Genomic DNA, 21636 nt, shown 5'->3' on the forward strand with positions numbered 1-21636 from the left:
AGCCGTGAAAACTTGCATGCTTGCCGTACTGCAAAGATTTGCACTCATTTGATGATAGTGGGGGAATTCATGGTTTAGCCTGGAAACAGATAGAGAACAGGGATTCTTTTTTGTTTAAAGGTAACAAATAAGCTTATCAGCAACTCAAAGAGTTTAATGTAAATAATCAGTTAAATGTTTTATTACCAATGCAAAGTAGAACAAATGTTAAACTGTTTAAAACAGAATCCAATATTTAAAAAAAAAAAAAAAGACTGAGCAATGAAAACACTAATTAGTACCATTAGCATTAGCCTAAATGCACTGATAATGCAATAAAATCATCTTGCGAGTTTTTTTTTTTTTTTTTAAGTTCCATTGGTGATTTGTTGGTGGTTGTTCTGTTTGTCTAGCAAGATGTGACCATAATTTAATGATGGATTGGAATGAGGGGTTAGCAAACATGCAACTAGCTTTTAGGTAATGCTATAGGCTAACACTTGTTTGGTCAGCATCTTTCAAAATTATAATTCGAGCACCAGTTTTGGTTGGCAAAAAAGGGCTGTGAAACTGGATCAGCTTAGACTTCTCAGAGTGTGTGAACCAAGGGGGAACATCCAGTTTCGAAAAATGAAGCTTAAGCAGAAGTGGGAAAAAATGGTGTTGGATGAGGCTGGCTGGAGAAAGACCAGAAACCATATACACCTAGCCAAAAAAACCTAGACTGTTACAGCATTAAAAAGCACATTTACAGCCTAGTTAAAAAAATGGCTTGGGTCTGAAACACTAATTTTTGCTATTGAAACACTGTATAGGGGTTAAATTTTTTTTTGTACTCTGCGGTTTGGAAGATTGTCTGATCTGGCTCAGCTCACGTGACTGACAGGCGCCCCGTAGCTGTTAGAAGGGAAGCTCAAAGCCTGTACCTAATGTGACTGCATCCGCTGATGGGTTCACTTCACTGTTTCAGGAACAGACAGGTGATGTCACAGAGACCACGCCCTTGTTTTACACAGTGTATGGTCTTAACATGTTACAGGAAAAATGTCTTCTGATAAATCGGGTAAGAACTGTGACCAGTTTTCTAACAACTTCCTCCCTTTGTTGTTTTTTTTTAACCAGTGGCGTTGCCCTCTGTTGGTTATGAAAAGACTGCAGGTTAAAGACCACTTCTAGTGTAAATGATAATGTATTAAATTGGGATGAGTCATAGTTTTTTGAACATATTAAAATATTTTTGGAAATAACAGAACCTAATGGTTGATGTGACTACAGTCTCATTTAAACGTTTTTTCCAGCCCGTGGTTGTGTGTGATATAATCACCAGAGGGTGGTCAAGGGGCATTTAAAGGCTGCTCACTTTTTGTCATTGATTAAAGAAAAAACACCTTTAGTGACAAAATGACATGAGAAAGCACTGTGAGATTCAGAACAGGAGAAAACAAGATTAACAGCTAAAGGGGGCAGAATTAAAACAACTAGATGTGAAAAGTTAAACATAAAGCAAAAATGATTGATCCGTTTGTGTAAATGCGCACGGAGCCAGAGAACTAGCGCTTTTTGGGCCTTAATCCTTAGCTTGTCTGAGCTCACATTTCAACTGTTTCTTATGCAACAACATACCCTACACTCCAGACCGTACCCCGTTTCTGAAAATGTTAAAGTAAATGTTAGAATTTCCATCTTTTTTGTATGCATTATGGCTCTCACTGGATTCTTCACGTGCTGCAGCCAGCTGAGGTGTTATTGCTCATATATGTTGGAGGCTTTTAGCTGATCTGGCAATATGCATGAATTAGAGGTACCCTGTTGAGAAACAGAGATAGAAAATGAGAGAGAACACTTATTTTCACCTCAGCAGGGCTTTAATAGCAGGCAGTGAAGTGTCACTGTGCTGATGAAATGTGTGTGAGGTTAGTCACCGTTGAGTGTAGTTTATATGCCAGCTTACGATTAAAGGCCCACAATGTAGGATACTGGCAAAATGTAGGGTTGCCTCTCTGGTCGTTGCTTGTAACTGCACTGTCATAAAACCGAGCGCCGCACAACAACGTGCATCTGTTGACACAGATCGAGGAGAAGTGGGCCGGCAAGACTTTGAGAGGAACATATAAAGAATGTCGACTGAAAGGGTACGGTATTATAGTTTTTGTTGCAAATATATTAGTGGATTTGGCCTTTAGTTTAATTTGCTCTTGTCTATTTTATCATACGCTATTAGCTGTATAGGTCTGAAGAGTTATAAGCTAGCTGGAGAACCGATTGGAAAACTGATCTTTCTTTATTTATCCATGTCTGAGGCATGACAGAGATTAGGTGTGTTAGTGTTATCCATAAAACTGCTTAACTGAGACAAGTAGGACATTGATAATGACTTAGTCAAAGGATGCCTTACATTTTTTTTCCAACTGTCATTAGGGGTATATGCAACACCTACTCGAATCAAATCAAAGGAAATGGATAAAAGGTTGATACAACCAATTTACTCACCATTCTAACAACAAATGAGCCAGCTCAGCGTCTGACTTACAGCCTGTGTTTTCTTGTAGCTCTCACCACTTTGTAAAAGCATTTCCAGTATTCACTCTTGTTCGACTTCTAGCTTGGTCACTCTCCCTCTTTCCTTTCCTTGCTCCGTCCGTAACAGTCCTTTTCGCCGTTTTGCATCCGCCATCGTGAGAGTCAGCTCCAAAACAGGCAATGCCTTGCTGTTCCATGCTCTTTTTACTTTTCTTGAGCTAAACTCGCACTTGTGCCGTAAAGCAGTTCAGCCTTCTCGCGAGATGTCCGTTGATCGATCGCGGCCCACGATTAACACTTACATAGTGCCAGAGGAGATCCCCCAGCTGCACAGAGAGAGGTGGAAGACACTATTCACTCTCTGTACACTCCCCACTATTAGACAGACTTCGAAACAGTTGTGATAAGGTGTAAAAGTTAAGTATTGTTACTTTAAAACACCTTTAATCAGTGTGTCATTACAACTCCTCTCGATATGTAGAGTGCTGAAAACATACACTCATGTAGCCGTCTGTGTAGAAAACATGGAAAGCAAGCATCTGGTGCACAGGATCAACACACACCCGCACTTATAAATTCCTCCTCAGCCAGTATGGACACATATGTTCATTATAAAACCTGTGTCATGGAAGAGAGAGGCTGCTGCTCTGCAGGGTAAATTGAATAAGAGGTTTTGTTCAGTCTTGAGGCTCAAAATGTGGTCATAGAGCACAAAGCTGCCAGGTAAGTGAGATATTTTCCCCTCTGCTTAATCTAGGTCAATTTGTCTGGGGAAATTTTCTTGATTTACGTGTTACTTTTTCACACATAGAGGCATTGCGTCAACGAGTCTGCTTAAATATGAAGAAAAAAGAGGGAAATGGAAATATCTCAGCCACCACTGGGAGAGTTTCCACTTTGAATAATTACCAGAAACCAGGACGTATTTTCTTAGCCCTGCTGGTTAAACAGGCGGAAAATGATGTCCGGTGTTCAGCATCCACTGGAAGGTTACTCTAACTGATTGTTTCTGGAGGGTTTGTACAATCTGACTTCATTCTCTGCTGGGGTCATTTTGCATCCATGGTCATCAGCTGCAGAGTAAAGTAATCAAGAGGAAATTATATCTGAATTAGATTACTCTTTTCCTCTTTGTAATTAATTGTCATTAGAGCAGATCCCGTGTTGCGCATTAACTCAGCAACAGACATCCTGCCATACATGAAGGTTTTTGATTGAAGAAATCATTTCCGATGCAACATGGTGCTGAGAAAGGCTAATCGCTTCATTTTGACCGCTCTCTGGCTATCGTCCTTGACTGAGCTGTTAATGTGATCCACACAGACACACTGAACACACACACACGATGACAGCACGGGGATTAGTTTTGTTTAAATCCACTGCATTACCCTTGAAGGTGAAATAACACTAAATATACCAGCCTACACTTCATTTGCACATCCTGTTTAAGTTAAATAACAGGCAGATAAATTAAGGAAAAAAGGGTTCAGCATGCTGGAAACACAGCATTATATTCAGAAATGTCTGGGTATTGTGTTAAGTGTTGATAAAAGCTCTATTTAACCAAAATAGTGTGAACACTAAATCAGCTGTTAAAACCAAGAACTTTAAAAGAGGCAGTTTTGATGGAAGCATGTGTTACTCTAATTCTGTATTCTTTCTTTGGCTACTCAAGCTGGGGGTCTCTCTCCTCTTTAAAATAAATGTTGGGTCCATGATTTCCAAAAAGAACGTCACATTTTGATTTGTTTTTCCATTTTGCCTCAGTTCATGTAGAATGGGTTTGCGTCCAGAAAAGTCACTGGCATTTCTGTTATTCTCTGTGCCTGATGCAATTTTAATTTGCATGTGTGGATGCTGTGACACATTGTGTTCTTACTTTTTGAAAAAGATTTTGAGCCCATGTAGTGACTTAGACTACAGAGCCATGTCTTCCTTTGATGCAGTGTGTGCAAATCACAGCCATGCTGCATCATGTTAGTTCACTTCCTGTTAAGGACCCTGTTGCTGATGGCAAAAGTACCCAGATTCCTTACTTGAGTAGAAGTAAAATACCTATGTGATAAAACGGCTTAAGTAAAAGTAAAAATTTCTGATCAAAATGTCTACTCGACAATCACTGACTCTAAACACAGGATAATTTATTTGTAATCTACTTTAGCAATTTCATTGTTTGAACAAACACTACCTGCCTAGTGTCCTAATGGACTTGATGGACTGTTCTTGAACGTTAATACTTCCTGAAATTTTGGTTTGCACAAGATGCAGCGCATACACCAGGAGTTGTTTTTAGCACCAACAAACTCAAAAAGCTCTTTTAAACAAGGCCATGGGTGCTGCTCCTGTGACTGTGTGGGACCCTCACTCTTGTGTCGCAGGCCTGCTCTGACACTGATGTTGCGGTGCCAAAAACCAAGAAATATATAGGCCCAGGCTTTATATAAAGTCTAAAGTAATACATAGTATGTATAAAGTAACAAGCCTTTTTGGGAAATGTAAGGAGTAGAGAGTACTGATACTTATATTGAAAATGTAATTGAGTAAAAGTAAAAAGTTGTCAGAGAAATAAATACTTCTAAAAGTACAAAGTACCCGAAAAATCGACTTAAGTACAGTAACTGGGTATTTGTACTTGGTTACTTGCCATCTCTGCTGTTTACCCAGACTTGTGCCCAATGACTGCTAAGAGGGGTCACCCCAAATCAAGTAGAAACTGCATCTACAGCCATTTCCATCTCCCCTTAAACACCCTCAAACAAGTAGTTTTAGGTTTGTAGTCCATGTTCATATAAATATGTCTCCATCTTCAAATTAAACCATGCACAACTAAATATGATACATTTCAAGCAATGCACTAAGGTTTTTAATCAAAAGCATCTAATGTAAGTATAGTATGTAGTATATAAGTACTTTTCTTGGTTTGTTGACCATTATCATTTCAATCCTTTTTTCATTTCACAAGTTACCAATCTAATAATAGTAGAACATGTAGTTTAACAAGAGATTCCACCATCCAAAGCACATGTGTCAAACTCAAGGCCCGCGGGCCAAATGTGGCCTGCCACACCGTTTTATGAGGCCTGCCGGAGCTTTAAAGGTCTGAGTCAAAAGGGTGCATTGAACATAAACTGCATTTCCCATAATACCTACTGATTTTGTTGCCTGCGAAGTGACAGCACCCCGCCACTAGACTGCAGTGTTTTCACATCAGTAACATTTTTCAAACTGAGAAATAAAACAATGATCCCAGAATATCCAGGAAGAGAAAAGTTGATGTAGATGGAAGGCTGTTTCAAGAAAGATGGGCGGTAATAGTTTGTTGGGCGAACATATGTTTGTGCTTCATGGAGCACCACCACCAGCATGTCCTTTGTGTTATGTCACCATTGTCAAAGAGTACAATCTACATTAGCATTCTGACACCATGCTAACCACGGAGCTAAGTGCGCTAAAATGAGCCTTCAAGAAGAACAACAAATAGTGCAAGATTTAAAACGCAAACTGCAATTGCAGTGGGATGTGTTCAAGAAAGCCACTACCAAAAACAACGTGGCAGAGAAAGCTAGCTTTATTGTGGCTGAAGAAATCGCCTGTGCTGCAAAGTCTTATTCTGAGGGTGCATTTTTGAAGCAGTAGTTGCATTTATTTTACATTATATGTTGTTACATTCAGCTACATTTTATACTGTCCTACAGTTACATCTGGCTCTTTATGGGAAACCATTATGCTGGCGTGGCCCTCAGTGAAATTTAGTTTGACACCCTTGATCCAAAGTCTAGGTTCATTTGTAGTTTTTAGGTACTGAAAAAGTTGTACTGAATAAGCTGGTGGACTAAAGTTGCATTGGTACTTGAAAGGGTCTTTCATACTTCATGTGTGGACAGAGGTTATATGTGTTTTAATGGCAGATGGAGGGTAAAACAACCAAATATACAGTTCACATGAATTTGTTTAAGATCATTACCAGATATGTTTCTTTAGTGTTCATTTTTTTCCTTGAAGATAAATTTGTCCAAAGTTACATGAAGCTTTGTACATGACTTAAAGTTTGGTTTATACACAGAGTTTGAATGTATCGACTCTGTTAACCATCAGACAGCAGCTTTGATCTTATGTAACTCTCAGAATATGAGACCAAAACCACAGACTCTAAAAATAAAATCCGTCTTGTCGTTTAAGCTTTTACCTTGAATCTTCCCTTTGTCCAAATTTAGCTGGAGTCTGGTGGTGAAGACACCACAACAGATCCCTCATCTCCAACACTGGTGCTTGGTTACTGTTGCTATGCATGGCGGATCGTTGCCGTCACCAGTGCATCCAATAGGCATGTCGGGGCAGCCTGGGAGTCTAAAAACAGCTTCCTATATTACAGCATATAATGAGAAAGGCTTCATCAGGGCTCTCTCCAAATGTCAGAGCAGCTTTAATGATCTGTTGAGCACACGCACCAAACACACACACACACACACACAGAGGAGATATCATGTGTTAGTATGCACACAGTCACAGTGTGTGGCTCTTTTCTGCGTTGCTGGCGTTTCCAGTAATCCCACCTTTCTTTATTTCCCTCTATGCTATTAATTCTCCCCTCTGAAGCTTTTAATTCCCTCTATCCCTATCACTTCTGTCTTTCTTCCATCCTAATCTTCTTCCCTGTAACTTAAACTAGCCTTATCCCGATTATCACTCCTGGCTCGCACAAGTCGCTTCAACGAGCTCCTCAGTATTTCTCACACACACAAAGAAAGTTTAGAGCGTGAGATGGCTCCACGGGCTGCAGTTTTCTGCTGTTGATTCTTCAAGGACGAAGTGTTGCTCATCACAGGGAAGCCAACAGGAGATACTTCTAACAAAGACCAAGAAACCTTCCGCTCCAGTGCAGTAAAGCACAGCAGCTTATGTAATGTTGTTATTTTAGCTGCTCAAACAGCATATACTGCATGTCAGGCTACCTCTAATGATGTCCTCCAGGATGTGTGCGCATTTGATGTTAACACTAGAATAACAAATTTGGTTCAGCAGAGGAGGGAAATACTAAATAATCTATATGGGATGAAGCAGGATGAGGAGGTGGGAGCTGTGTGATGAAGATGGACAGAGGAATTAAAGAACAAAATGAAAGTGAGGATGGAGAAGCGTGTGCATGTTTAGATTGTGTGTTTTGGGAACGAAGGAAGCAAAGATGATGACAAAGACAGAGATATCAGACAGAGATAAAGATCAGCTGTAAACAGAAAGAAGAGCGTGGGGAAGTGTGATTAAAAACCCTGAAGAGAAAAAGAAGAAGAAGTGGCTTATAAGACCCGTGGAGAGGACAATGTGAGGGGAAGGAAGACACAGAGGCGAAACACGCCGGCCGGGGCTCTTGGTGCAATGCAGACGGCATTGCCATGGAAACGGATGGAGGGAAAGCGCAGACGAGGAGGAGGAGGAGGATGAGGAGGAGGGGATTAAAGAGGAAGGAAGAGATCACTGGAGGAGGGGGCTGTTTGGATGAGAGGGGAGGAGCAGGCTAGAAATGAGTAACAAGTGGGGATAAGAAGTTAAATGGAAAGGTACCTGATGGATCAAAGATGGGTTAGAAGTGAAGATGAGTCACTCAGGCGTTCTAACAGGGGATTAGATTGTGTATAGTTACCAAAGGCTCCTTAAGTTTGATGTTTATGCTTGAACTTTTGCCCTTTCACCACTGTATTAAATTAGTTTATTTGATCATCCTAAAATTGAAATTCTCTGTTTGTTTTTGTCTTTATGTCCAGACGGCTCCGAACCAGTTGGCTCTAAAGGGATGAATAAAGAAAATTTAAAGGTCTTTGATGGTTCAAAGATGGTTTTATAGGAGAGATGTAACACTTGGGTGCCTAAACTATGTATTTTGACTTGTTTTACTTTATAGACACATTTCACCACAGTCGCACTCTCATATGTTGTCTTCTCAGGAAAATACTTGACTTGGTCTAAAATGACCAGCAGACTTCTGTGGCTCAGTACGAAGCAGAACAGAGGTCAGGTTACTTTGACAGAGACTGCTTCAGCCCAAAGTGAAATGTTGCCTCCATAGATCAATTAAAAAAAAGTGATGGGGGATGAGCCTGTCGCCATGGCGCCAGTTGTCTCAGGTGGCATTGTCTGGGACCAGATCCGAGGGCGGGGGTTGTCATGGTAGCAGGGGTGCATGGAGTTTGTCTGGGCGTGATATGCCGCAAACATACACTCTGAACAGACACTCACACAGGTGCACACACACACAGACAAACACACACACACTGCCTGTTGGAAATAGTCTTCACCGCAGGATTAAAAATAGAAGCAGCAGAAGGCAGCACCCCTCTCCTCATCTCCAGCACCCATGGGACCCCATCATTCTCATGTTCCTCTTCACCCATTTCTCCTCAACTTTTCATTCATCCCTCTGTTTTACCCTCCTCTGCTCCAATTTACTGTTACTTCTGTATCTCAACAAACTTAGAACACTTTCATTAAGTTGTAGATTTCATCATTACGATTGTTTGTTCTCTTCTTCAGATCATAGGCTCATTCACCACTTCAGCCACCTACTAATTAAAAAAACGTTTTTTTTTTTAGGTTCTGATTAGGTTTTCTTATCTAGTTTTTTCTTAATAACAAAGAGTAAAATTGAAGAACACTCAGGAGCACTTTTGGGCTAGTTTGAGTTCTGAAATAAAGTTGCAAAGTTAATGGATATTTTGTTTCCTCATTTATCACCTCTTTTATCACCTCTTTTATTTTATTTTATTTTATTTTATTTATTTTTATTTTTATTTTTATTTTGGTGGTGAAGTCCAATGCTTTGTCAGTTTGTGCTTTCGTTGGCGCATCTCTTTGTCTCTGTTTCTTTTTTCAGTCCTGCTTGATTTCTGTAGTCTACTCCTGTTATTTGGACAATAAGAAGCGATTTTTGATGTCAAAAAGGTAACAGTGGCTTGAGCTTTAAACTTGGGAGAACATCCATTTGTCATTTGAAGAACAAAGATATGGACAGTTCTTTGGTGTCCTAGCAGATTTGTTAATCCACCTTCAAATCCTCTGAAAAACCTTAAAACATATTAAAGAAAAAACCTTGAATTTAATGGACGAGGTGTTGAGGTGTGAAGGACAGGTGGTCATTATCAGGCCTTTAAGATTCAAATGAGGAAATTGTTGTTTTTGGACTTTGGTTGCTAATTTGATATTCTGATTTTTTTTTAAAGTCACTGCACAGAAAAGTTCTCTTGTAAAAAACTAGAAGTCAGAGATTAAATCTCCATAACGTTCCTTTACACTCATGTTAAACAACTCTACATCCTCTTGTTACGTCTCTTTGCCTTTCTTTGCTCTTTGTTTATCACCATAGCGATGGTAATGATATGGGGTGTCTTCAGTTGTCATGGCGATGAGATTAGCATGGATAGGATGCTTAATGAGCTTTGAGTTGCTCAGGCTAATGAAGTGGGACGGCTGTACCTGGATGTGAGATAAACCAGGAAGAAACGATGAACGGCTTGTTAAAAGTCGTCTCAGGTGACTTCACCGCCTGGTTGGCGAGTTCCTGTGGAGAGGAGAACGAGTTTCTACAGCAACCACAGCTGCAGTCTTAATGAGCTGCATGGATGCTGCATGAAAGGAAATCAGTTTGTTCCTCCTGTTGTTATAACTCACCTCCGAATGAATTTTCTTTTTGGATCATAAACACATCTCCAAGAGATTCAGTTTCAGTTGTGTTCTTGTCGCTTCTAGTTCAAGCAGAATACTGTGCCCCAAAGATCAGACATAAAACTAGATAAGACAAACACAAAGTAAGAAATGACAATACAACACATTATGAAGTGCAGATTAAAAAATAAGAAATATATAAAAGATGAAATACAATGTGCAATTTTCCAATGCTGAGGAGTGAGTGGGGAGAAAAAAGCGTGTCCCAGTTCTTTTTGTTTTTGCCCCAATGCATCGCAGCCTCCTCCTGAAGGTGTGACGGGTCAGTTTGGATTTTTCCTGTTTTTTTTTTTTTTTTGATGCATCTGCTCTTATAGATGTCACTCTGGGTTGGGAGAGTGATGAGAGTGATCCCTATTTTACACAGAACTCACAGTGTAAAACTTTTTTACCTGCCAATCATTTAGAGCAGGAAACTCAAATTTTCTTACAAATGCCCCTTTCACACATGAATTCATGTCAATTTTTAGAAAAGTGCAGGATATTCACGCTCTGGTATTTTAAAGGGCTCGTCTAAGAACAGTCTCCCTGACTATTACTTGCCTCATTCACCAACTTTTTTTTGGAAACTTTAGAGGCTAGAAAATAAAGAAAAATTATAACACATGATGAAAATGTTATGTAAGTCCTATAAACACATACAAATTGGTTTCATGTCATGTCTCGTAAATTGATCAACAATTGGACAACAATAAATAGAGCATCAACTGGACAGTTGATCAGCCATAGCTGCAGCTACCATCAGACAAAAGCCAATGTTAGCATTAACTATGTAATACAACTATGCAGCTAGGAAGTGACTGAAGGGACCGCTGCTGCAGGACCTTACATTGACTAGTCTGCTGCAGCTATCTTAGCTTAGCAGAGAGATAAAAGTTTCCCCAAAAATCTCTGATTCAGGATTTTCTGGTATACATCTTATTTACCAAAAACGATATATAAATAAAATAGCGCTAACTTGATGCTAATGAATTTGGGAAATTGCACTGATATGCTAACAATTAGCATACATGGGTATAACTTCAGGTTCAGAATAGAATTTTAACAGAATTTTAACTTTTGTCACAGAGATATATCACAATTATTTTTTGTAAAAAAAAAAATACTGAAAACCCCAAATGTCAAAATACTTTTAGGCAGAGAAGGAAAAGTTACATGAAGGCTCATGACTGGCTTCAAAACTACTGCAAGATTCCAAACAACTTAAAATATTGCTATAACCACTTTGAGACACTAGATGGCCTACTTGAGTCAATAATATATTACAGAACAGTACATTAACGTCACATGATGTCAAATTTTTACTTATATATGTATATTTAAGACCAGAGATATCCAGATCCAGTGACCAATTACATATTAATTCACTGATAAACTCAATTAAATGTTGTTGACCCAAAAAACCTTTAAAGCTACTTTATGTACAAAGAAAATTAACACTCTAACAATTTTAAGCTATGAAGCTGCTACATGTTACCTCAAGACATTGTCTAAGTTAGCCTCTAGTGCATCAAACATCTCCTTCTTTAAAATATGAGAGGATGTCTCTAAAGAATGTTATTATTCTTTATCTTTCAAGTTGCTCATTAATAAAGAAGCTAACCATAGATAGAAATCATCAATTAATGGAACTCCAAACCTAGCCCAACAGTATTTGAGCTAACCATCCTGATCATGATGTCAGGGCAGAATAGCCACCATGGGAACATGAAGAGTTTCCTCTTGAAGGGTTGAATAAAAAAAGCCAGCCCTCAAAGTGCCCAGCAAAGTAAAGTCACACATTTAATATTCGACTTTGTAGAGGTCTTTATAAAGCGGGCCGTGCTGAAACAACCTCTCACTGTGGCAGCTCTTGCTTCTTTCCTTCTGCTTGACTGGAGCATCACCCTGAAGCCCAGACTGCTCACGTGCAGACGCCGTGTGTGTGTGTGTTAGTCAGAGAGTGTAAATGTTGCACCAAGGTGTGAACGTACAGACACTAGTGCTGTCTACTGTCAGCACGACATTTGTGTATGAATGTGTGCACGTGTCTCTGTGGATTATTGTGCAGAGCAGCTTTGTTTTCTTATATTGTTTTATTATTTACACCTTTGGAACTCAAGGGGGATGACGGTGTTTCTTTTGAATTTTCTCTTTCTCTTACATCTTCTACGTCCAGCATCAAACCTTTCATGGTTTGATAAAACCTACAAAGAGAAACACAAACTAGAGAGTGATTAGATGTTGATTTGATCGTACAGTTTGTGATTTTCTTTGTAAAAATTCAGGGAATAGTTGATATGCAAAGATGTTGCAGGGTGCCCGTATTTGCCCACATGACCTCCGTACGCCCTGAGAACTCCTGGTGAGGTTGCATTGACGCTAGCTTTACAGAGGCGGTAGTGACAAAGTGGATAAGGAACTGGATGTCCTGAAAAACTGCACAAGTGTCAAACGTTACACATCACATCCTGATCCCGAATCACTTTGATTGTCCTTCTCTAATTTGCAACTCAGAGTGTGGAGCTGTGTGGAGATTCAGTGTGTCATTACAGGGGATGATGCCCTGGAAGCCTCTTCTGGCGCTAGCGGCGCTTCAGCTCGCTCTTGTTCTCCTAGCGTCAGCAGAGCAGTAAAGCCACACACATGCACACACACTTTGCCCCTCTAACAGCTCTGTATCCTTCCCGTCTTTCTTCCCAGCCACTCACAGCGATCCTGAAGCCACCAATTTGTTTGGTTTCTGCCTCATAAATCAGGCTCTGTCCCCCTGGCTCTACACTTAAAGCCTCCTGCTCAAAACAGCCTTTATATGTCTAAAATGGCCCATAGTAATACCTGCCAACGGAGAGATTTCACTGCAATAGTGCAGGGACGTCCCAGTGGAAATTAGGTGAGATTGCCTTCTTGCCTGAGTGAACTTGCTTCAACATAAATAGTGAACTGAGTGCTCCTAAAGCTGACCTGCATCGTTTCCTGTTCTTGTGAGAGTGTTTTGAAAGGTATTGTGGATCTTTCTTGCATCAATCCTCTGTCAGTTTAATCCGTTTTTTAAACACACTTTGGAAACTTAGAAAGCATTTGGGAGTCGGAGTGAGAACTTCTAATCCTCACCTGAGGAAACATCAACTTCTGCAGAACAATATAAGATCAGGGTTCAGAGTTTTTCCTGCACAGACGGCAGATCTCTATAAAAGGCTTACCACGCAGGTACAGATCCTGTGTAATACCTGACTTCCTTATCAGACAACTCCATCTGATTATTATGCTGAGTGGATTATCCCGCTGAAATAAGGCCACTTAGTGAAGGAGACATGACCTCTCTGTGTGTTTTCCAGACGGCGGGACGAAGAAGCTCCGCAGCACCATCCGGAGGAGCACAGAGACGGGCATCGCTGTGGAGATGAGGAACAGAGTGACACGGCAGGGCAGCAAGGACTCGACTGACGGCAGCACCAACTCCAACAGCTCTGACGGAACGTGAGTGTCAACCCATCAGTTGTTCACCTGTGTATCTGCGTACTGTAAAAATCCATCAAACAGTTATTTTTCTCTGTCCTCTCTTTCAGGTTTGTCTTCCCTACCACACGCCTCGGGCCTGAGAGCCAGTTCAGTGACTTCCTGGACGGACTCGGCCCTGCTCAGATCGTGGGCCGGCAAACGCTAGCTACACCCCCCATGGGTAAGACTGGACAAAGAAGTCAACCAACACTTTTTTTTCTGTTTTTTTCTGTTACAGTTAGTTTGATTCTCATGTGATAACGATGATTCAGTCTGAGATTTCCAGAGATACTGGAACACAGAAAATCAGCAGTCAGTAAATCTAAAAACCATCTAGCCAACAGCTCAATAGACTATAATTGTTTTGTAATGAAGGATATGTAGATAATAAAATCTGTAATATAAAAACGTTGAGTGGCTGGTGTAATTTTGGATTACAGAGAATAAACTCCACCTTTAAAACATGATTCAAACAAACTGTCACATGTGCAGCAGAATCCAGAAACACAGCATAAAACCCAGCGTATGAACTCAGCAGGGAAGATGTTATTCTTGCATGAGGTATAAATCTTTTATGAAAAGGTCATTGCTTGTGCAGAACAGCTGAGCAGAGCTCTGTGCTCCACCAAACCTGGTGGTGAAGACAGAGTCACGGCTCTGTGTCGCCCTCTGCAGTGAGATGTGAGCCATTGCAAAGGAAAACCTCTTCTATTAATTGAGTGATTGAGTGTTTTGGCCCTGATGTGTGTTAGATTCTTACAGATTGTGTTTTTCTTTTCAAAGGGGATGTCCATGTAGGCATGGTGGACAGAGGAGGACAGCTGGAAGTGGAGGTCAACCAGGCCAGAGGGCTGACCGCCAAACCAGGCTCCAAGAACATTCCAGGTACTGATCAACTGATGTGTTATAAGCTCTGTGTCCATCTCTTGAGCTCTGAGGCTGCGTTTCTGAGTTGTGTTTCTTTATCTGCAGCGACCTACGTGAAGGTGTATGTCCTGGAAAACGGCGTGTGCTTGGCCAAGAAGAAAACCAAAGTAGTAAAGAGGAATCTGGACCCGACCTACCAGCAGGCTCTGTTGTTTGATGAGAGTCCTCAGGGGAAAGTCCTACAGGTAACCTTACTTTGGTTTTTCTGAAATTGATTTTGATGTCAAGTGTTAAAATAAATATTTCAATCTGTGAAAGTTGGAACTACTGTGAGGAAAGGGTTTTGAAACAGACAGGAAGAATTACCTCTGTCTCTTCTTGCGCTACAAAAGCAGACAAAATGATCAGCAACAGGATTTAGAGTTTGTGCCGATGCCTAAAACAAATATACTGGATGACTGATATAGTTGGATGTTTAAAGAAGGCATGATAAGACTTTTTATGCCATAAATGTACTAACCTGCAGGAAAATTTGCAAAGAGAGGAGGTGCTGCTCTAGCCACAAGGGGATGCCAAATTACACATAAACTGAAAGCCCTCACAGGGGCTTTAAAATATTCTCTCTCTGTGTCAAATGTCACCTTGAACCAATGAAAGAAATTAATATTTTGTCGAAAGTTGATAAATCCAGTAGTTAAATTTTATTGTTATATTTCTAATTGATTCTGCAATTTTATTTATATATGTACAGGGCTTAAAAAATTATAAACCCACCTGAAACAATAAAAGAAGAAAAAAAACACCCAGCCTTATGAAGAATTCCAACTCTGACTCTTTGTTTATCGAGGATTTCAATGTGCATCAGCATTTTAAAAAAGGATTCTGGAGTTTCAAACTGATTTCATGTTTATTCTAAAATTTGTGCCAGAAAACTGATTAAGTTTTTTAAGTTTATTTATTAAAAATAACATTCAACCACTAAAACACATTTTTCGGTTCAGGGGTTAAAGTAAATAACTGTAATTTGTAATTTTAAAAAATCATGTGCTTTTTGTAAAACAGTCCATTTGAAAATTCATGGATAAAAACAGAAAATTATATTCTAGCAAAAACATATCATTTTGATGAATGATTGTGCACATCCTGGAGGGGGAACCCTTACAGAAGCATAAAATGTGTTTTGGTAGTCAGCTACATCTTTTCAAGACTGTGCTACTAAGAAAGGTTTTTTTAATTGAATTCTGCAAACTTTTCCACTTAACCTTTACATTTTGCTGTCAATTTTAATATTTGTACATTAAATGGAAAGACTTAAAGTACATTTGAAAGGAAAGCTTTCCATTGGAGTTGAAGTTAATTTATACGTCATGTTTTTCTTATATTCAGTAATTCATTTTTATTTTTGCCCAAAAGCTGAAAGAAAATATTACAATTCAGCTGAATACAATTAGGCGGCGCAGCAGGCAGAATAAAGCTGAAAGGGATCAGTCAAATCATTTTCACTTGTTAAACAATAAAAGAGTGTTGATATCTTCTGTCTACTTTTTGTTGACATCAATGAAAAAAATCTGACATCTGTCATCAGATTTAGATTTAAGTGAGCCCTGACCAATAAAATGAAACATTTTGACCTCATTTTTATTGTTATAACATTTTTTTGGCATCCCAACCATTCAAAATTCCTATAGTATCACTGTAAGACAGTAACATCTGTCAATAGAATACCTGAAATATAACAGATAAAAGTATTTAATAAACTTGCTGTTAAATCCCATAATCTCATGCTTTGTAAAGCTCTGTGAAATCTACTTGTATTTTTACCTCCTGGAAAGTCATGGTTTGTAGACTAAAACTCTGTTTAAACTTCAGAATCTCATGTGTAAGTTACTCCTCCCTCTCTGTAGGTAATAGTGTGGGGGGATTACGGGCGTATGGACCACAAGTGCTTCATGGGAATGGCCCAGATCCTGCTGGAGGACTTGGACCTGTCTGCCACAGTTAGCGGCTGGTACAAGCTGTTCCCTACCTCCTCTCTGGCAGACCCCAGCATCGGACCCCTCACCAGACGCCTCTCCCAGTCCTCTCTGGAGAGCGCCACCAGCCCCTCTTGCACCTAGACACCCACCCAGTAGACACCTACATGCAGGGGGCGCAGGCAGAGTCATGCAGACATGGACACACGTACTGTAAATACACAACGACTGTATCTGAAGTGCAGGACAGGTAGGCATACACATAGAAAACACACACACACACACACACACACCCGTCAGTGCAGGAAGACACATCTCAGAACACTCTACTGGTCATTTCTCCCATATTTTCACCCACAGATCAGTTTTCAATTTAGAGTCAGTCTGACTAGAAGTAGACATAACTTACCTGAACATGTAGCATTTGCCGCTCTCTCATTTAACCATTTACTGCCATGACACAGCCACCATCCGGGTGCCATAGTCTGCATTGAAAAGGCACCAGATTCCCGTCACATGACTCATCCCAGGGCCATCCTGATGCCAGTTTCTAAACTCTCTATGCCAAACTAAGAAAAAAACTTTATTTTTTAAAACCAAAGCAATTGTTATTGTTGTTCTTCTAACTATAAGTAGTAAGTGAAGTAGTATACAATATAAAGTATGGATATGTAGCAGAGTCAATGACTTAGATGTAATGCAAAAAAAGAAGATACATTCTACACACACGAGTGAAGAGCTGAGATAGAACAAACACATAAACATACCTGGGCAACAGGCTTGGATATTCACATAATGGCTATTATGTGAGGTAGCAACACTGCTATTCTATAATTTCCACAGGGCAGAGTTTATATATAGATATACATAAATATATATATGAATATATATAATAGTTAAAAACTTATTTGTGTTCATGTATGTATCGGCTGCATTCTGCATGTTTGCTTGCAACCCTTGTAGAGACATTTTAAAGTGCTTAAACCTTTTGATTTAGCTTGCCTTGACAGAAGTGACAGGAGCGTAGTGCCACTTTATTGTGAGAGGAGAGCACTGACCGCAGTTAGGAAGGAGGATCGAGTGTTTAACGACAGGGAGAGCGCTATCACCTCCATCTGCAGAAAGAAGAAAGCAGATCGTTCAGCCAGCCATTTGTGAGCAGGTCAGCACATTTCTGATACTGCTTTTATTGTTAGATTCCAAAGGACTGATTCACCACCCAAAGCAAGTCTGGGAGATGAGTCCAGCTCTGGTCTGGGGCTCTTGTGTTCCACATCCAGGGGGTGCCACAGTCTCACTCTCTTTGTTTACCAGCACCTCGACTTTTTGAAAATCCTGCTGACTCCCAGTTTGGTGATTCCTTTTCTTCTTATTTAAGTAATCTGGTCTGATCAGATCCCAGGCAAACACAGCAACCTTACTTCCTTCGTTGTCACACTTGTCTTGCTACATTGACTGTAACTAAACCCTGTTGTAAATGGGTGAACATGTATTTGAGTCTAGACTAGTTTTTCTCTTTGATATCCGACTATAAACACCAGTGTTACTTTGCCAGCAGGCTGATTGTTGGCCTGTCATGCTTTTTAGGTGCATTAAGTCACCCTTCATATTTGCTATCAGGCAGTGTTAAGATGGCACTTTACTGTAAAATATATTCTATGTCTAAATATTACAAACATGCAGTGTTTGATCACAGGTTTATTTATTTATTGTGAAATGAACTGATTCCACTGCAGCGTGTAACTCTGGAGCTTTCTCTTGAGAACCAGCATGAAATGTAACCTGGGGGTATCTTTGAATTTACATCCACAGGCCCACTTAATGAGCAGATTTTAAACTTTAATCTGAGCTGTCTTGATACTAATTTATTTTTGAAAAAATACAGTTTTATGAGGTATAAGCTGAGTCAAAACAAATGAGTCATTATGCTAATCAAGAGAACTTTAGCTCAGTTCTTCCAAATTTTTGTCTTAAAGTTAACTTCATGCACATTAAAGTATAATCTTTATTTATGACCCATATGTGGGGATAAAGTAACTATATTGATATTTTTTAAAAGCAGAAAGGTAAATCTCACCTGTCAGCTGTTAAAGTAAAATGCACAATGGCTAAGTCTTAATTGAAAGTTGAAGCTACCACTGTTTTCTTTATGAGGAAATTATCCGAGTGCTTCTTTGTGCTTAAAAAAATGCATCACACATCTGTTATTCTGTCACTTTAAGGAGATAAGAGTGTCTCAAATGAAAAGCTTGTGAGCTTTTACGAGGTCACGTTTGGTTTTATCACCACCACATGTTCTGTCGTCCACTCAGAGCTGTCTGTGTAGCCTGTTCCTCTCTTCTACCGTTTCTTCAAAAAGGGAATATTTAGTCTTCACAGCACCTAAGACCAACAGGACTCACATTTCTTTGAACTTTGCATAAAGGGATCCCTGGCATTCTTGAATTTTTTGGGAGGAGGAGGAGTGTGATTACTTTTCTAAAACCTCCTGCCATGTATACAAAATAACCCACCAAGGTGTTGGTTCCTACTTATTTTTACTTTCTGGAGCTGTAACTGTATGGTCATGTGTATGGAGTAATTTTCTGTACTTTATTCACTTGTATCTTTTTGGTGGAAAGCTGGCATGGTGTAAAAATAAGGACTTCTACTCTTGATATTTGCACACATCCTCTTCTGAGATCGCCTTTCCTGATGACAGAAACAGTTTGGTTGATGAAAGATAGAAGATGGAGAAAGAGCATTAAACTTAAAAAAAAACAAAAGAAAGATTACCTATAGGCATAGCAAGACTTGAATGTTCTCAGCAACTTTTGAAAAAAAAAATGTTTATAATATAATAAGGTTCTGTGTGATATTTAAACATTCAGAGCTTAAATAAGGCTGTATGTGTCCTTTTATTGTAGTTTTACTCGAGACATTGGAAGATAAATGAACTGAAAGTAAAGAAAGACATAGTTCAGAAAGATGTAGAATAATCCTATAACAGTGTTTGGAATGACAGCAGAAAGCGTTTGCCAAATTTTAATTCCTGCAACCAAAAGAAGTTTTCACATTTGTTGTCATATACTGTATTTCTTCAGCTGTGCATCATTTCATGAGGTGCAGCCACTGCAGCTACACTGAAAGTGTTGGGGCACAAAGAAAAAATTTAAATGTTTAGCTATTTGTTAAAAAGAAACTTTCAAACTGAAGACTAACAGTTTATTGTCTCATCATAGCATTTATCCTAAAGTTAAGAATAATTTATTGTAGTATCACTTATTTAAGAAGCATTGTCTCATGATCGTTTGATTTATTTTAACTACAGTTTAAAAATAGATGGAGAGCAGGTTAAACATTAGGGGAGACTGTAGCAAGTTTTTTAGAGAGTCTTTTAAGTTTGTGAAGCTAGAGGGCGCCAAGTGTGAGGGCAGGTTCAGACAGGTTAGCAGCAGTTCTGTGTTCAAAGTGAGGAGGAAAGACACACCCTGAAGTCCCATAACTGGAAAGGGTTTATCTTGTTCTTACCAGATAATTATTCTGTTGAAACAAGTTTATATTATATGCTTATGATAATAACAATAATGATCTACACAAGGTAATATCTTATTCTGGTTTGATAATTATCTTGTGAGAAGGTTAAATTGCACGTAAGAAAAATGTCTTTCCCTTGCTAGATTTTTATCTTGCGGGAACAGCTGATGGCTTGTGAATGTAGGATAAGCATGCACAAGCTAAGTATCTTACCCCTACAAGATTGTTTTCTTGCAGGAATAAGCTACAGTCCTGTGTTTGAAGATATTGCTGTGTGTGTCAGATGAGTTGGAAAACAAGATGTTTATCTTTTTTTATAGATAAGAGGAGATTCTTGCCCTCACAGGACTGTTATTTTGTGTAGAGGATATTTTCTTTTGCACGCAAGATCAGTTTGCTTATGACAACAAAATGACAGTCCCGTGAGGACAAATTAAAGGATTGTGATGTTATGAGACTTCAGGGTCAGTGTTAAAAGCAGCGGGGCATGATAGATCTTGTCTTACAGTGCTCAGATAGTCAAAGCTTTGGTCAGACGTAGCTCAGCAGCTAAAGTTTCAGTGTACAGCCTGTGATCAATCGGGAACGCTCGGGAACGTGGACCCCTCCGCCTGCTTGCTTCCCTGTAAAACCCACCCTGAGCATTCTCATCATTTATTGTGCGCAGAACTTTTGTAATGTATCTTCAATCAAACTGAGTGTTTTCTTGAGCGCTTTGTTGAAAATGTATTTTATTTTTGTAAGGAGAGAGGCATTATTCAGAGGAGGAGAGATAGGCGGCGTGTACAAAGCCTGCCTTGAGATTTTGGCGTCTAAAATGAGGGCTTGTTCAGTTTACAATGGCCTTATTTTGTGTAGGAGACATTGCTTCACTGTTGTAGCACACAACTGAAAGTTTTGACAAATGTATTTTGCTTGAACTATTGTACTGAAGTTCTATATGTGTATATGTATAGTTTTATGAATGTATTTCTTAAACCTTACACCAGGACTGAGTGTAAATTTTTGTTATCTTGTTTGCTATATTGTCTCTTTGAAGACTTTCCAGGGATCCTTGCCTGCGTTAGCTCAGGCAGCCCGCTACTTTAACCGTACTGTATGTCTTATTCTTTGTGTGTTTGTTTAAAAGAACAGCTCTGTGGTTGAAACAAGCATGAACTCTCATCTGGCGAAATGCATTTTTATTTATTTGAATCGCCATGATGGGTTTTAAACAGTAAGGATTGCATTCCCCCCCAGCACAGATTTAACTCTTACTGATCTGACCGAGTTGTTATGAATTTTTTGTATTTTGAACTAGCCAGTGTTTGCAGCATGATTACTCTGATGATTTCCTTGTATTTAATCTTTATGATGGATGATTATGATGATAACACTTGTATTTAAAAATGAGGTTAAAGTTAATTAGACCCAGTACAAAGAGGAAGCAAATTGTCATAAATGCTGTTTCTTTAAGTAGCACGGACTCAACTTTCCGCTAATGAAATACTTCTTCTGGCAATAACCATCAGCTGTAGCGCCCACTGATGCTGGGGCAGCCGTCCAGGCCTTAGCCTTGGTGTCATTCACAAAGTCTGGGTTGTTAATG

The 21636-nt window shown here is 39.4% G+C and overlaps 1 protein-coding gene across 2 annotated transcripts in view; it reads left to right on the plus strand.

Moving 5' to 3' along the window:
- The window catches only part of rims3 (regulating synaptic membrane exocytosis 3), a 58803-nt gene extending 38438 nt beyond the window's left edge, over positions 1–20365 (plus strand). For both annotated transcript variants that reach the window (XM_074686770.1, XM_074686771.1), the window contains exons 4-8: positions 13530–13671; positions 13761–13873; positions 14476–14577; positions 14665–14804; positions 16464–20365. In XM_074686770.1, coding sequence (XP_074542871.1) covers positions 13530–13671; positions 13761–13873; positions 14476–14577; positions 14665–14804; positions 16464–16676 — 710 coding nt within the window. In that variant the 3' untranslated portion in view covers positions 16677–20365. The remainder of the gene's footprint in view (positions 1–13529; positions 13672–13760; positions 13874–14475; positions 14578–14664; positions 14805–16463) is intronic.
- The last annotated feature ends 1271 nt before the right edge of the window (positions 20366–21636 follow it).

This window comes from Halichoeres trimaculatus, unplaced genomic scaffold (assembly GCF_033239565.1).
Source record: "Halichoeres trimaculatus isolate MK-OKI-2021-1 unplaced genomic scaffold, fHalTri1.1 fHalTri1_scaffold_14, whole genome shotgun sequence".
Lineage (NCBI taxonomy): Eukaryota > Metazoa > Chordata > Actinopteri > Labriformes > Labridae > Halichoeres > Halichoeres trimaculatus.